The sequence below is a fragment of the Mus pahari genome, chromosome 19, assembly GCF_900095145.1.
Source record: "Mus pahari chromosome 19, PAHARI_EIJ_v1.1, whole genome shotgun sequence".
NCBI classification, from domain to species: Eukaryota; Metazoa; Chordata; class Mammalia; order Rodentia; family Muridae; genus Mus; species Mus pahari.
In genome coordinates, this window is record NC_034608.1 from 85,454,508 (window position 1) to 85,470,530 (window position 16,023).

General features: G+C 56.6%; 1 protein-coding gene across 1 annotated transcript in view; it reads right to left on the bottom strand.

Annotated features, from left to right (window-relative positions):
* Mast3 (microtubule associated serine/threonine kinase 3) overlaps positions 1-16,023 on the bottom strand; it is a 26,327-nt gene that overhangs the window by 6,428 nt on the left and 3,876 nt on the right. Inside the window, exons 2-15 of the mRNA XM_029531712.1 lie at positions 14,251-14,282; positions 4,981-5,069; positions 4,832-4,904; positions 4,210-4,288; positions 3,871-4,028; positions 3,719-3,794; positions 3,124-3,333; positions 2,861-2,962; positions 2,655-2,787; positions 2,335-2,393; positions 1,892-1,977; positions 1,606-1,814; positions 1,194-1,332; positions 263-395 (exon numbers count right to left, since the gene is read on the bottom strand). Of these exons, the coding sequence (XP_029387572.1) occupies positions 263-395; positions 1,194-1,332; positions 1,606-1,814; positions 1,892-1,977; positions 2,335-2,393; positions 2,655-2,787; positions 2,861-2,962; positions 3,124-3,333; positions 3,719-3,794; positions 3,871-4,028; positions 4,210-4,288; positions 4,832-4,904; positions 4,981-5,069; positions 14,251-14,282 (1,578 nt within the window). The remainder of the gene's footprint in view (positions 1-262; positions 396-1,193; positions 1,333-1,605; positions 1,815-1,891; positions 1,978-2,334; positions 2,394-2,654; positions 2,788-2,860; positions 2,963-3,123; positions 3,334-3,718; positions 3,795-3,870; positions 4,029-4,209; positions 4,289-4,831; positions 4,905-4,980; positions 5,070-14,250; positions 14,283-16,023) is intronic.

The following is a 16,023-nucleotide window of genomic DNA, read 5'->3' on the forward strand; positions in this document are numbered from 1 at the left end:
CACACACCTACACACATGGGAAGAGGCTAGCCCACACACCTACACACATGGGAAATGAGGCTAGCCCACACACACCTACACACATGGGAAATGAGGCTAGCCCACACACCTACACACATGGGAAAAGAGGCTAGCTCACAAACACCTACGCACATGGAGAATGAAGCTAGTTCACACACCTACACACATGGGAAATGAGGCTAGCCCACACACACCTACACACATGGGGAATGAGGCTGGCCTAGCCTGGGTTGGTTCACACCTGCTTGTCCACAAACTCTCGGGCATCCTTCTCGATGTGACCTTCATACAGGTTGGTGGCCATGCTCATGAGGCCGATCTTGGACAGGCCGAAGTCTGTCAGCTTGATATGGCCGAGGGAGGTGATGAGCAGGCTGTGGGTAAGGCCAGGACCCTCAGGCTGGGTGGGAAGGCCAGAGCCAGCACAGTTGCCAAGACTGGCTGAGACCCCTTGTAGATACTGTTTTGAGACCCGGTCTCCCTAGGTAACCCATGTCAGAATGCACAAGCATTCAAACAAACAAAAAAAAACAAAAAACTTTTTGCTCATGTGGCCCAGGGTGGCCTCACACTCTGTAGGTTGTTCCACCACGACCTGCTGTGACCTTTTTTGTTTGTTTGTTTTCGAGACAGGGTTTCTCTGTGTAGCCCTGGATGTCCTGGAACTCTCTGTAGACCAGGCTGGCCTCGAACTCAGAAATCCGCCTGCCTCTGCCTCCCGAGTGCTGGGATTAAAGGCCGCTGTGACCTTTCTTATGCACTGTGCAGATACATCCACTCCTTACAAATAAACCCCCCCCAAAGCTCACTTTCTGTATACTCCGCTATTCATTCACTGGTCCCTTCTATTATGCCTAGGCGCACAAAGAGGCACGTGTTTGTGACTTCTGTGTGTGCACCATTTCAGCTACACAGAAATGAAGTGCAGAGATAAACAGCAGGTGTCAAATACATCTGCTGAGCTGAGACCCCGCAGCACCAGCACGCGGCTAGGAACCCAGCGCTGCCTGCTTCAGAGACAGGTGGGACTGGATGAGCTCCATCCTACAGGCAGAGGGGGTGCACGTGTGCAGGGTCTCTGCTGCCACCCTGGCAACCCCAGAAGGTCCCAGCAGCACCTACCAGAGCCCTAACACCCCGGCCCCGCCCACAGCCACACCCCGGCCACTCACTTGTCAGGTTTGAGATCTCGGTGCACAATGCCATAGTTGTGCAGATATTCTAGTGCCAGCACCGTCTCCGCGAAGTACATGCGTGCCATGTCCACGGGCAGTGGGCCCATGTTTTTCAGGAGCGTAGCGCAGTCACCCCCTACACAAGGACTTGGATCAGGCCTGGGTCCTGCCCATGCTGCTGAGGTCAGCAAGGGGCAGGGATTCTGTCTACAGGTTCTGCCCAGCAGGGTAGCGTTCAAAGACGGATGGAGCTCTGCCCACAGCTAGTGCCAAAGTACATGCTCTTTCCCTTGCACAGTGGCCGTCTCACCTGCCGAAGCCCTCCAGGGTCACCACCCATCCCTCTCTGGACCTCCCCAGCTGTACCCAGGGGTGGAAGGGGGGCGGGCCAGCAGCCTAGGGGCCACACCTTCCACATATTCCATGACCATACAGAGGTGGCGGCGGGTCTCAAAGGAGCAGAACATGCCGACCACAAAGGGGTTCTCGGCAAAGGTGAGGATGTCTCGCTCCACAAACACCTGCTGGATCTGGTTGCGCAGAATTAAATTCTGCTTGTTGATTTTCTTGATGGCGAAGCGCTGCCGCGTATCCCTGTGGCGCACCAAGTAGACGGCCCTGCACACAGGAAGGGGGACGCTGAGTAGCCATCAGTCCAAGCCCAATGCTGCACCCAGCAGGGGCCCAAGACTCACCCATAGGCTCCATTGCTAATGAGCTTGATGGTCTCAAAGTCGCTCTCACACGGCTTCCTCCGAGACGGACCACCCAGGCCTCGGCTCTGCAAGGGGAGAGCTCAGGGCCTGTCCACTGCAAAGCTGGCCCCAGGTCTTAGCTACTGCCTCACTCATGCTGCTTCCCTCCATCCAAACCAGTCAAACCAGTATGGAAGTTTCTTGGGGGGGGGGGGGTGAGGAGAGCCTGCTTCCCAGCGAACTTCTACACATCCTTCAAGACCCACCTTCTCAGTGCCCATTTTAGCCCAGTCCAACTCTGGGATACTTCTATGATGGGACAGTGTCCCGCTGCAGCCACACCCCCAAATCACAATCATTAAGCATATATACTTCAGCAAACTCACCCCTAATCCAACCACCCAGGAAAGGACAACACAGTTCTACCTCAGCTTGTAACTCACCTCAGGGGATCCAGGAGCAGGCGGCTGGCTTTCATCAAGGTCGTTCAGGGGCTGGATCTCTGTCAAAGAAATCAAATGTTGTTGTTGCGGTTTTGTTCTTTTGCTCTTTGGACAGGATTCACTATGTAGCCAAGTAGCAAGAACTACAGAATCTTCTAGCAAAGCCACGCCTCAGAGCCTTAGCTCTCCAAGGGACTGGCAAACAACAGCCCCCAGTGAGTCTTTGAACATTACACATGGTGGCAGGGGTCACTGTCATAAAGCGGCAGAATGATGTTGGGACTAGGAAGCAGATCGTCCTTGCTCTGGATGCCCCTCACCTTCCAGCGGGTCCTTGGCAAGGCCCAGCTGGCGGATGATGTAGCGGGGCAGATCGGTCTTCACGCCCTGGTCCTCGCGGGCCTGGCCTTCTGCGGCCTCCAGCAGATGGTAGAATTCTTCCGGGTCGAACTCCTGCGCGGGAGAGGCCGTGAGGCGTGAGCCCTCACCTGGTCCCCGGAATCCCAGGAGGCCGCCTTCGGCTTACCAAGCACTCGAGCAGCCGCGCTGGCCTGGAGATGATGATGAGCAGCTTCCGGACCAGCTGCACGATGAAGCCCACCTCGGCGCTGTCGGACCGCTCGTGAGCCTGTGGGCAAGTGTACCTGACGAGACCCGCCCACAGAAGAGGCCCGGTCCACACCGACAGGGAACAGCCACCGCTCGGCAGACTCCACCCCAAAAAGGCGTGTCCCCTAACACACCCCACCCATGTGGGCGTGTCCACTTGTCAGGCCCGGCCCCACGTACATCCTGTAACAGCCTCTCCAGCTTGTCCTGCATCTCCAGGAAATAGCGGGAGGTGACCAGAGCCTCGCCGGACTTGGCCAGGCAGTCCCGTGCCAGCTCCACGATCTGGTGGTGGATGAAACCCAGGACACCGTCTGCCAGTGCCAGGCGGTCGCCAGGAGCAAATGCTGCTAGGAAGTCCTGCAGCCGGCCCTCCATCTGCGCTGTGGCCTGCAGTGAGAGCAGAGGTCAGTGGTGGGAGGGTGGGCAGGAGGCGGGGGAGGGGGGAGAAGTAATGACAGAAATGGATCAGAGGACAGTCCAGGAGTCTGAGAGAGGGCGGTTCAGTCGCGGGCAGGGCTATAGTCGGACAGGACAGGCAGAGGGTAGAATAAAGGGTGGGACAGGGATAACCGAAACAGGTGGCGCTGATCAGGGGCTGACAGCAATGATCAGAGCTGGGGTGGCTTCAGCAGAGGGTCTGATTCTGGTGACTGGCTAGGAACAGAGCCTTCGTGGTGGGCGGGGTTCTTGGGAGTGACAGGGTGCAGGGCCTGGGTAGTAGACCATGCTAGCAGAGGGTGGCAGCTACAGGGCAGAGGAATCAGCAGCACACCTTGGGGAAGCGCTCCCGGTACACGTGGTTCATCATCACTATCTCGTTGTCGAAGGTTCCTGATGTGCGTCCAGGGCTGAAAGGGTGACACAGGAGGGTGAGGGTCACAGAGGAGGCCCTGGTGGGGTGGAGAGGTCCCAGCCCAAGTCTACCTGAGGCTGCGTGAGCGTGGGCGCAGGCGCGGAGAACGGCCTCCGTCCTCGTCCACCACACTCTCTGAGCTGCGGAAGTGTTTGGACAGGAAGCGCAGCTCGTCTGCTGTGGGCTGGAAGGGGAGCTGGTGTAGACGCTCCCGGGAGGACGAGCTTGACTGGGGCAAGGAGAAGGTCGGGGTCACGGCCCAGACCCAGCACCCTAGCATCCCGCAGGCCCTCTGGGGCTCACTGCAAGCCCTCCCGGCCTAGAGCGGGAGCCCCACAAATCACAGCAGGGCGTGTGTCCGCTCCAGTCCACCCCCACCCCACTCCACCTGCCCAGGCAGCTGTCAGTACCGATACAGTGGAGCTGGGAGTGTTGGTCCCATAGCCCGAGGACGGGAGGGAAGCAAGTGACCATCTTCTGCCGTCAGCCCTGGAGAAGGACAGGGACAGATGGAGAACAGTTCGGCCCTGTACTGGTGGGGACTTGCAGCAAGCTGTGTTGGCAGATGCCCGCTCTGGATCAAGGACCCTCCAGGAAGCCAGGTCTACTACCTCCGGAAGCCCTCCCTGATAAGGTGCAGCACAAGCTTGGCCGGTCAGTTGTTGGTACTGGAAGATCCCAACCCACAAACAACTCAGGGGTACCCCAGGGGGGCTTCAGCCCCCGCACCCATGCACACACAGCCTTGGTGGCTCAATCCTTGGTGGAATTAAAGGCCCTGGGCTCCGTGTCCGTACTTGGTTAGTCAACCTCTGTAGCTGTTAGTGAGTTTCTGATTTAGTCAGACCGGAACTCTGAATTTACCTGTCACCGTGAGAGAGGTGGCTGTGGAGGGCAGGAGCCGCAGGAGAGACCACCACCACCAGACACCCGGGCAGGAAGGGGCCAAGGGAGGGGGACAAAAATCAATGAGGGCCAGGCAGGGCTGGCCCCGCGAGGGTTAGCAGTCCCGCGCGAGGCCAGGACACTCACCTCCGGGCAAAGGGGAAACTGATGGCTGCTGCAGCAGAGAAGTTCCGAGGACTGTCCAGGGGGCTGTTACCTGCTGAGGGGAGGTGGGGACACTGTCATTTTGGGGTGGCAGCAGGACCCAGCCACCCACCTGGATCTCCCCCGCTCACCAGTTGGGACAGAGAGTGGTGACAGAGGTCTGGAGAGAGTGGGTGAGGGCGTCCCCACGACCAGGCTCTTACGGTTGCCACTGCGGCAGCTGTGATAGGAGGGGACAGCAGGGTTAGACGGCAAAAGTGAGGGACAGGGGGACAGTTGGGAGTGCGCTGTGGCTGGCTGCAAGCCGGCTCAGACCAACCATGATGTTCCTGTGGTTGGTCCCTTTAAGGGTGTTCTCAGACCCATTGGGAGTCAACCCTAGGCAAATAACCCTTCTTTTTGTTATTTTGAGACAGGTTTTTCAGTGTAGCCCTGGCTGTCCTGGGAATCACTCTGTAGACCAGGCTGGCCTTGAACTCACAGAACCTGCCTCAGCCTCAAAAGTACTGGGATTAAAGGCGTGTGACACCACGCCCAGCACAAACATATCTTCTTATTCTTGAGACAGGCCTCGGGACAGACTCAGAGGTGACTCTCAATGCCTGATCTCCTACGATGACACATGGGACACAAACTGTTTCAACGTTCCCTTTCCATCCTTACTACCACCGTATGACATGGTGGGAGAACACCCATCTAGTCTCATGGGGACACTGTCAGGTGACTAGGACACACTGACTTCTTCCTTCCCAGCCCCTGGCCCTTCATCTTACACCATGATGGCAGCCAGGCACACCCAGATGTCTGGTGGAGACAGGAGATGCCCAGAGGCTGTGGTTGTAGGAAGCCAGCTCCACTCTCCCTCCCTGTCCCTGAACCTGCTGTCCCTACCGTCCCAAGATCCCGCCAAAGAGCTAATGCTTCAGTCTGTGGTATCACACCCCTTCAATCCTGTCTCTGAACTGGGGGCCAGCATGAGCTACGTACAAACCCATGTCCCTTTTGGCCCACCTGCCCTGATCCCCCAGCCCAGGTCTCTGGCCCGTTCTGCCCACCAGACCCTGAGCTTCCGCCTCCACTTTGGCAGAGTTGAAGTCACAGGGATCCTACCCTCCTCCCCAGCCCCCTACAGTCACCCAGCAACGGCGGCTCTGACTGAAGGCAAGGAGAGCAACCCACACAGTCCACCAACGCAGCTCTGTAGAAGTGTCAGGGAGGGAGCGACAGGCGGGGCCCTAAGGAGGCAGGGAGGGGTTTGGGTGACAGAAGGGCACAGTTTGCAGGCCAAGACAGGAGGCGTCGCAGGCAGCAAAGGGCATAGGTTGTAGGGAGCTGAGCCCAGCCTGTCTGTTGCTGCAGGAAGCTGGACACCAAGAAGGTGCACAAAATCACCCTGTGAAGCTGGCGGTGGAGGGACCTACGCTCTCAGAGCCTGCCTACAGGAGGCCACGCCCCCAGAGTCAGCTAAGCCACAGGTGTGGACACAGTACAAACCAGCATTGAGCTGGGGGACCCACCAACCGTACCTGCTCTTCACGCAGGGAAATCGGGGCGACAGCAACCAAGAGGGGGAAGAATTGCCCCCTAGGCTGAAGTGTGGGTGCAGAAGCGGAACCCAAAGGGCCCTGCAAGACTTCCTGTCGCTCCCCCCCTCTGCACACGACACACACTGGCAGCCACATCCTCTCCCTGCCCGGGCTGCCCCATGGTCCTGCGCCCGTAGCCAATGAGACTGGTTGGTTCCTTTCTCTTATGCTTAGACCTTGAAAACAACCATTTTGAACGCCTCAGAGAACCTGGATCATTGAGCACACATTAAATGCCAACTGCTTACACTGTTCCTTGCTCTAAAAGGCTTGTAAGCCATAATAGGCACCGCACTATCTCAAGGCCCAATCGAAGCTTTGGACCGAACACTCAGGGTCCTTGCAACCCAGACTTTTCCCAACTATGCAAACCTAAATACAGAGAAACCCAAGCACAGAGAGGTTGAGGAATGGCCTGGAGTCACACCGCACGGTAAAAGCTATCCTACAATTAGAACTTGGGTCGACAATTGAGGCACCATCTCTCTTGGCCTCTGTGCCTTGCAGAGGAGGACCTGGGCCGATGAGAAGCCAGGCATGCCTGCCTTGGCTGCAGACCTGCCACCCACTCGTCAGCCTGGGCCATGAGTATTTGCATCTGCGCCAACATTTCCGCTGAGTGTCCAGAACAGACTGCTTCATTCTTCCCAAATTCATCGCTTTGCAAGGCCCGAGTTCCGAGTTCAAATACCGGCGTCCACAGCTAGACCCTGCGCCCCAAGCCGCCCCTACCTTTTGGAACGCTGTAGCAGCGCACCCTTGGCCAGGCGGCTGCGGTGCCCGGGGGCCGCGACCGCGGTCCAGTAGCTGGGGTCCGACATGCTGCTGCCCTCCGTCTGCCGGGGCCTCGGCCAGATCGGCCGGATTCGGCCTGAGCCCCGCAGAGCGGCCCAGTGGCCGCGGGCAACAAGGAGCGCGCGCGCTAGCAAGGAGGAAGCCCGGCTGGGAGCCCCGCCCAACCACGGGGCGGAGACTGAGGGGGCGTGGCATCGTGATGGAGGAGGAAGGGGGGCGAGGCGTTGCTACAGTGTTAGGCGGGGCGTCGCTAGGGTCCCCAACTAGGGAGCTTTTGTTGCTACAGCTCTGCCGGAAGCGCTGGGATGGAGCGCAGTTAGAACCCGCCTGTCCATGCCCAGCGTTGCCAGGGCCTTGAGGAACAGCGCGGGGCGTTGCTAGGGCCCCGAGCAGCCGGGCGTGGCATAGTAGACGTTGCTAGGGCTCTGGGACTAACGTTGCTATGCCCCCTAGCAGCACAGGCAGGGGTTTGCTAGAATTCGGAACATAGAGGGCGGGGTTACCTGGCCGTTGCTAGGGCTCTCGGTAGCGAAGGCGGAGCGTTGCTATGGACCTCAGCAACACAGGCAGGATGTTGCTAGAGCTCTAAGCACCGGGAGAGGCACCCTGGCAGGAGGGCGGGGCGTTGCTATGGACCTCAGCAGCCCAGGCTTTGCTAGGGTTTGAGCATTGGGAGCCGGGTTACCTGGCCGTTGCTAGGGCACTGCGCGGTGAGGGCGGGGCGTCGCTAGGGCCACATCAAGCGGGTGGGGCGTTGCTTTAGCCTTACCAACGGAGGCGGGGCGTTGCTAGGGCCCGGACGGCAGAGTGGGGCTTTGGCGGTGCTAGTGCAGGCTGTGACAGGTTTGCTCTCTGACTCTGAGGTGTTAGCCCTGCCTGGCTCTGCCCCTTTCCTTCCCATCCGTATGATGCCTGAGATGAACGCAGCGTGCATGGCCACGAAAACCATTACCAAAGGCGATATACTACAAACCAAAAGAATATGTCCTCCTCCAGGTCCTAGGTAGCCAGTGGTAGTCATTCTGACAGCACCTGACTCCCTGGACTTTTAGACACTTTGTATCAGAGCCTTGCTCAGATTTGAAGCTCAGACCCTATATTTGGTACGAGAAGATAGCTGAGGAAACTGAGGCACAGGCGCCCAGGTTTTCCCCAACTCATCCTTCTCAAGTCACTCTGAGACTCTGCCACGTCTCCTCCAGGCTCTTTGCCACGTCAGGGGTTCCCCATGCTGCTGGCCGCAGCACAAACCCATATCCAGTCATTTATTCGCTTGATAAACATTTATTGAACACTTAGAGTTTACCTGCCTCTGGGACATCTAGGGGTGACTTCAAGGTAGTCCTTGATTTCAGATAAGGAGACAGATGAAGAATGTCAGAGAGTAATTTCAAAGAAAGAGGGATATAGCTCAGCTGGCAGAACGCTTGCCTGGCATGGAGGGATCCACCCCAGCCCTCACCACACACACCTGTCGTCACAGGCCTTGAGGGGTACAGCTAGGAACTTAAGGCCAGCCTGGACGCTATTTCTCTCTCAAGAAATAGGAAAGAAGGCAAGCAGGCAGGCAACATAATAATTTTGACCATGAGAAAGAAGAGAATAAGTGGGCATGGGGAAAGGGTGTCACAGATGGGGAGGAGGGTGCTCGCCGAGCTAACCACACAGCTGCAATAAGGACTGGAGCTCACTGAAAGTGCGACAGGGAGCCATGGATGGTGTTAGAGCACCTCCATGTCTGTCCTGGAAAGCAAAGAAAGACCTTTGAGAAGCTGGGATAGAGGGTTAAGCCTCCAGTGAGGAGCTGGTGGCATGTGGGGACAAAAGCTGAGGAGCACATCATAGAAAGACCTGGAGAAACAGAGTGTTAGAGCCCATGTTCTGAGTCACAAGGACAGGCCCTGCAGTGGCCACATGTGACCAAGAGGATCATGATAGCCTTGTGTCAGGTCTGAGCACTGAGCGAGCTCAAAGCCTCCTGACTCTGTGGACACAAATGGTGATGGAGCCCTGGCTCCATACACCTCCAGGAAGAGCCATCTACCACTGTTGTGCCTGGGAACACACCTCCACAACACACCTGATACACAGCTGTTTCCTTATCCCCAGGCACTGCCCAATGCCCCAGCAGCCCGCCTGGCCTGTTTCCCACTCTGAGGAACTGGGCTATGCAACTATCCAGGGTGCCTGCCCGGCCAGGCTGAGCTTACAGGGGTCCCTGCTCACAGGTCCTCTGCCGAGGGGTTCTGGATGACACCCTCTTGGGGCAGGGGCCATAACATCACCTGAGACTGGCTGTGGGGACTTTGCTTTATCTCTCTGCTACTGCTTAAATGGCAAAGACTTGGGTGTGTCTTAATCTGGCCAACCCATCCTGTCACCTCTTCCCACATTCCAAACGACTGGACCACTGTCCCCAGCTCCCATACCCTGTACACCCCAGGTCCATTCCCTCTGTACCTGGCCTCCAAGGCCCTGGGCAGTCTGTGGCCTGTAGGGCCAAATCAAGATGGCCTTTGACCCTAAAGGACAACAGAGCCCCTCTACCTGCTTTCTATCCATCCATGCCAGAGCATCAACTAAGCACCTGCTGCATTCAGGGCACCTGCTGCATACTGGGCACCTGCTGCATACTGGGCACCTGCTGCATACTGGGCACCTGCTGCATTCAGGGCTCTGCCCAGAGCATGCAGTGTGAGCAGAGAGATTCAGGCCAAGCCTTTTAGGGACTCTCAAGGTTGTAAAGGAAATAAACGCCCAGCAATGGCGCAGAAAGATGTTCTCACTCAGCAGGTGCGCTCCTTCCACCAACACTGGGATCTGCCTGCACTCCAGAGGATGCACCTTAGAGTGACATGTGTGTGTGTGGGGGGGGGGCAGATGGGAGAGGCAGGTGGGTCGACAAGGTCGGGGATCATAAGGATTATGGGACACACGAGGACCTTTTTTCCAACAGTAGAGCGGCTCTTTCATACTGAGGTGTAAATGATTTCCAGACAAATCACATTCACTCTGTTCCAGCACAGGGCAGTAAATGTGAGAGTCTCAAGGCTCTGGGGCTGCGGGCGAAGTAGCTCTGCCACCCTCTGGTGGTGACTGTGGCTGCCTGGTAGGCTGGGCTCCAGTCCCCAGCAGTGCCTCCATTTCCTCTAGGTATAAGCTGTTCAGTCACATGCAACCCCAATTTAGGGTTCCTCCCTTTCCTCTCACCTGCCCTCCCCTGGGTTGGAACCAAGGACTTAGAGATGTATGTGACCTCACACCTGAGGAAGTGTGGCAACAGCAGTGCCTACCTCCCACTGGGCAACCCGTTCCCGACAAACCAGCTTTCCTCCAGATGTCCTAATCACCACAAGACCTTCTTCCCCTGAAAGGCTGCCTCAGGACCTTTGCACACTCAGCGCTAGCCGCAGGACCTTTGCACACTCAGCGCTAGCCTCAGGACCTTTGCACACTCAGCGCTAGCCTCAGGACCTTTGCACACTCAGCGCTAGCCTCAGGACCTTTGCACACTCAGCGCTAGCTGCCCAGTACTACCTTCACCTAGCTCTGTCCATGGCTCCATTCCGCTTCCCCAAGGGGTCAGCATTTGAACATCGTCACTTGCTTGCTTGCTGGCCACCTCCTCCAACCAACTGAGAACCCTCGGAGGGAGATGTCTGCCATTCTTGTTCACAACTATGGACTTTCCACTTGGCACACTGGTTAGGTGCCTAGTAAGCGTTTGCTGAGGGAATGAAGTAACCCAATAGGAATTCAGTGTGGACTCCCTAGTATTTTGTCTTCCCCATTCAAAATCTACGGAATGTGCCAAGCAGCTCATTCATACTAAGGCATAAATGGCTCCCAGGTCAGTGAAGGCTTGACTTTCACATGGGCAAGTCCTGATACCTGACCCAGAGTCACAGAGGGTGGTGCTGACTCTAAGTGGGGTGTGGTGGCTAAGCTGGGCCCCATAGTTAGGGAATCATAACAGGCCTGTCTCTGAGCCTCAGTTCCCTCAGTAGGAAATATGATCAGAGCAGAAATGGCTATTTTCAGTCTGGTGCAGCCCACTGGGTTTGTGTGTGACCACAGGGAGAGTTTCTGGCAGATCCCCGCGGTCACTACCCAACAGGGCCCTGGGAATCCAGCACCTGTCTCAAGAAGTCCTTGGGCTCAAGTTCTGACCTGGCCTGGGACACCTGTCCAGCTCCAGCCTGAGGCTGGGTGTTCCCGCGGTATGTGAAGCCAAGGAGGGGGTGACACTGAGGCCTGGGGCAGCCAGGGGGTCTGAAAGGCCCCTGGTGGAGGGTGCGCGTGCTGGGCGGCGCCACTCACCTCCAGGGTTGCAGGCCCAGCGATGGGCTGCAAGGACTGCACGGGCTGCCGGGGCTCAACAGGCATGGGCTCTGGCTGCTGGGCGACAGACTGCAAGACAGAGGCGAGCGGTGACCCTGCGGCGACCCGGTGTGACCCCCGCGGATTCCCAGGGGTCGTACCGCGGTGCTCGGGCCTCCGTACTCACTCGAGCGTCAGCGCGGGGATCAGTAATTTCTCCCTGCGGGACTTCATGGCGGCGCCGCGGGAACCGACGCCCGGTGGCACCGGGCGCGAGCAGACGCTCTGGGACTATGGACAGAGGGACGCGCGCACCGGCGGCTGGCGGGGGCGGGGACTCGGGGCGGGGTTACGGGTTACGGGGCGTGTCCAGGAGTGGGACAGGCGGTGGACCGAGGGGCAGTACTACAATGATGCGGGGCTGGACTAAAGGGTGATGGGGCGGGACTATGAGGTGTGGGCGGAGTTACAAGGGGAGCTATAGGTGAGGAGCCGGGCTTCTGGTGAGGTCCTAAGAAAGTGGGCGTGGATTCCGGTGTGTAGACTATGTTATAGAATGAGAGGCGGAGCTATGGGAGGTAGGGAGAGGTTTGGGAGAGAGGAGCGTGAAGAGGACGGGGCCTAGTACAACAGAGCCCGATGCGGGTGGTGGGGTTGGGCCTCAAAAGTATACTATGGGCTGGGCGTTTGGAAGCAATTTGCAGGATCCCAGTCGCGCGGGGGTGAGGTGGTGGGCTGGGCCTCTGAGTGTGTGTGGACTCTGGACTGGCTCTTGGGCCTGTCTGTGGGCGGTACCGCTTAAGAACAGTGGTGGAGGGCAGGGACAGAGGCGGAGCCTCGCGCGGTGGGGCGGGGCTGAGCGTCTAGCTCTGGAGAGCGTGCGCGCTCGGAATGGAGACCTGCGCGCAATCCTGGGGGCTGCAGTCTGACCCTCTTTAGACCAGTTTCCTGAACACTCAGCCGCCCAGCCACGGGCCAGAAGGGAAGGAGACCTGGGTTCTGTGGACCAGGATCTCCCACCCGAGATCTCATTGTCATGTTCCCTCCCATCGTCGCGCCCCTACAGATCTGGTCCCTGAAAGCCCGTGTCGAGTCACGTACAGCACCGGTGGCAGAGCTAGCAGCTCTTGGAGGACTCTGGCCCTGACTTTACCCTCGAGGTCGGTGCACTGCGCTCCTCCCGCCCCCGGTCCCTCACAACGCACTAAGGACAAGGTCCGGCCCCGCCCCAGCCGTAGTGCACATAACTTTGGGGCGACTGAGAACCTGTTCTCAGAACCTGCGTTTGTTCCTCCCAGCCCCGCCTCCACTGCCAAAGCGGGTTCCAGATCTGGTCCCCCTGTCTGGAATTGTCCACACATTGACCGCCTCGCCTGACTCCTCCTGCCCTGCCCGCCGTTGGTCCTCTCCAACACCAAACCTCACCTCCTCCAAATGACCCGGGCGCCTGTCCCATTCCATTTAATTTTGCCTGAGCACACACTTTTCACGTTTTGTGTCCCCCCGTTAAGAACCGGGTCGCCAGAGGGGTTGAACCATCTCTTTTCCCTGTTTCTCCAACGGGCAGGGCCCAGCACTTCGTAGGTGCTCAAAAACTTGTAAGCCTCCGACTGAGGCATGCGCGACTTTCAAAGATGGGGCGTCCAGGGTTGTTTGCTCCCTGGAGCGAACAGGAGGTGAACCCCTCCCCCAGTCTTTGTTTATCCATCTGTAAACCCGGGACGCACCGAACAAAATGTTCTTTGAGCTCCAGAGCTCCGCAGATGATGGCAGCATCACAGATTCTGTTGGCGGGCGCCAAAAGGAAGTGAGTCTCTGTCATGCAAGCCCATTCCAATGTACTTGGGTTAGAAGTTAATATTTCATAATCGCCCCCCCCGTGCTGAGAATCAAATCTTTCTACATTTATTTAGTGAAAGAGGTCTGTCCCTGCACACACTCGGAGGTCTGAAGACAACTTTTGGGGCTGCCAATGCATCCGGAACATAGCAGCAAACTGCCTTTAGCCACTGAGCCACCTCTCGAGCTTATGGCCTTCGAGTCTTTGAGCAAGCTGTCTACACTGGAGTCACGCCCCCAAATATTGGCTTTTGTTTTTTGTTTTGTTTTGGTTTTTTGGCAGGATCTTATGTAGCCCAGGCTGGCTTGGAACGGTCAATCTACCTCATCTTTATGGGTGTTGCTGGGATCACAGGCACGAGACACCCAACTATGCTTTGGCTGGACTCCAAGATGGGAAGTTGTTGGGTTTTGTTTTGTTTTGTTTGTTTGCCTGATTTTAGATTTATTTATTTATACGTGTCTTCGGACTGTCTTCAGACACACCAGAAGAGGGCGTCAGATTCTATTACAGATGGTTGTGAGCCACCTTGTGGTTGCTAGGAGTTGAACTCAGGACCTCTTAACTGCTGAGCCATCTCTCCAGCCCTGGGAAGCGTTCTTTGGGAGGAGGTAAGGGCAAGGAAGGGAGATTCTGGGGAAAGGCTCAGTGGTTAAAGCAATTGCTACAAATGATAAGGAGTTCAGGTTCATAGACCCCATGACGGCAGCCCACCTGTAACACCAGCCTTGCAAGGCAGTGACAGGGGATCTCCAGGGGTCTGCTGAGCTCTGGGATGAGATCTCCTGCCTCAGAGGATGCACAAGTGGAAGAAGAGAAGGCAATGCTGTATTAATCTAATCATTGAATAAATTACTTACCCACGCCCCCGTCGTGGGAGACTCAGCTCCTTCTGAAATGAGACAAAAAGAGTGGGGTCAGCCTAGGAAGTGTTCCAGCCTCTGCACCCCAACATCAGCCTCCCATGATCCAGTCAAGGCCCGTTCCCTGCTTACACACCGCCTCGGGGTCCTCGAGCCAACTGCAGCCTTCCATCATGCTCAGTGGCTAGTCCTTACTCTCTCCTGTAGGATTCCCACCCGGCGCCCAAGCTGCCTGACCCTGCTAGTGGGGAGGGGGTGTGAATACATAATTGGGGCTAAGTGGGAAAGGGGGCTTGCTGCTAAATCTGGCCACCTGAGTTCGATCCTTCTGCAAATGACTGAGGGGGTGTGCTCACACACAAGATGAATGAGTAATGTAATAAAATAATGAAAGGAAAAGAAGAAATGAAGACAGGTGCAGTGGCTCAGATCTGTCCTCTCCATGATGGCAGATGGAGGCGGGAACATTCTCATTCCAGCCTGGGCTGCAGAGGGGGACTTGTCTCAAGTAATAATAATTTACAACAAACATGTAAATTCTGTGCTAGGACTAGTGGGACACACCTGTCACCTCAGTAACCCAATTTAGTTCTCCAGATCCTCAGAGCCTGTGAAGTTGTGGGTTCTGGTCCAGGGACACTTAGATTTATCCTTTGAGAACTCAAAAAAAAAAAATTGATCTGTACCAATTTTGGCTGCCTGTCCTGTATATAAGGAGAAGGAAGCCTGGCCTTGGGCCCCACTGCCCCCGGAGTCCCTTCTGATCATGTGGCTATGTCTGTGTGTTTGTATGCACACACACTTGTGTCATGGCACATGTGACAACTTGCATCTCTTTCAGTGTGGATCCCAGGGAAAGACAGGCACCAGCTTCCTGGCAGGTGGCTTGCCCGGCTGGGCCATTCCCTAACATGAGAGACAGGCTCTCTCTGTGTAGCCCAGGGTGGCCTGCAACTCAGCGATTCTCCTGCCTTGGCTTCTCAGCTGCTGATGACAGGCTTGCACCACCACCTGCTTCTTCAGGGAGATTTTTTTTTCCCCCTTAATTTTAAGAAAGCTGTGTTGGAAGTGGATTTAACATCAGGAAAACTGTGCACACGACCAGGGCACATTACTTCCAGCTACTGATCAGCCCAGCAACAAATTAAACAGAAACGATCATGTTGTGTCTCATTACTCAGCATCTACTGTACAGGCTCAGAGACTGAGGCATAGAGACAGTGTGGGAATGTTGGGAAATGAACTCTCTGGACGCCTCAGCTCAACAGACACATTCATTCGGGCGGCCACTTTGGGGACACAGACTATTTTTACAATGGTGGGTTCCAGACTACCCACATCCCTAGGCGGGTGTTTGTCATGGCAACCAGTGGCGTCATCCGTCCCCACAGCCAATTGGAGGGGGGTGGAAATGACAGGCACTGGACCACTTGGCTGACAAAGGGGGAGAGATGGACCCCAGCTGTGCTGGGATACACTAGGGTTTCCTCTTAGCCTCCTCCAATCATGGGGGGCGGGGTGTTTTCACACCAGCTCCCCCGACTACCAAGCCAGAAAGAAACAGAATTTGAACTCGAGGGTTCAATCTGGGATCCCACCATCCTGGCCTTTCCTTGGGATCTGGTGGTCCTGCTGTGTGGCTTCCGCCAGTTGGCCTAACCTCTCTGTGCCTGCCTTCTAACTGAGTTAGAAAACAGCAGGTTACATAGGGCCCAGTGCCGGCACATTGTCAGCGTCGATTTAAAGCGTTCCCAAGATACAAGAGGACTC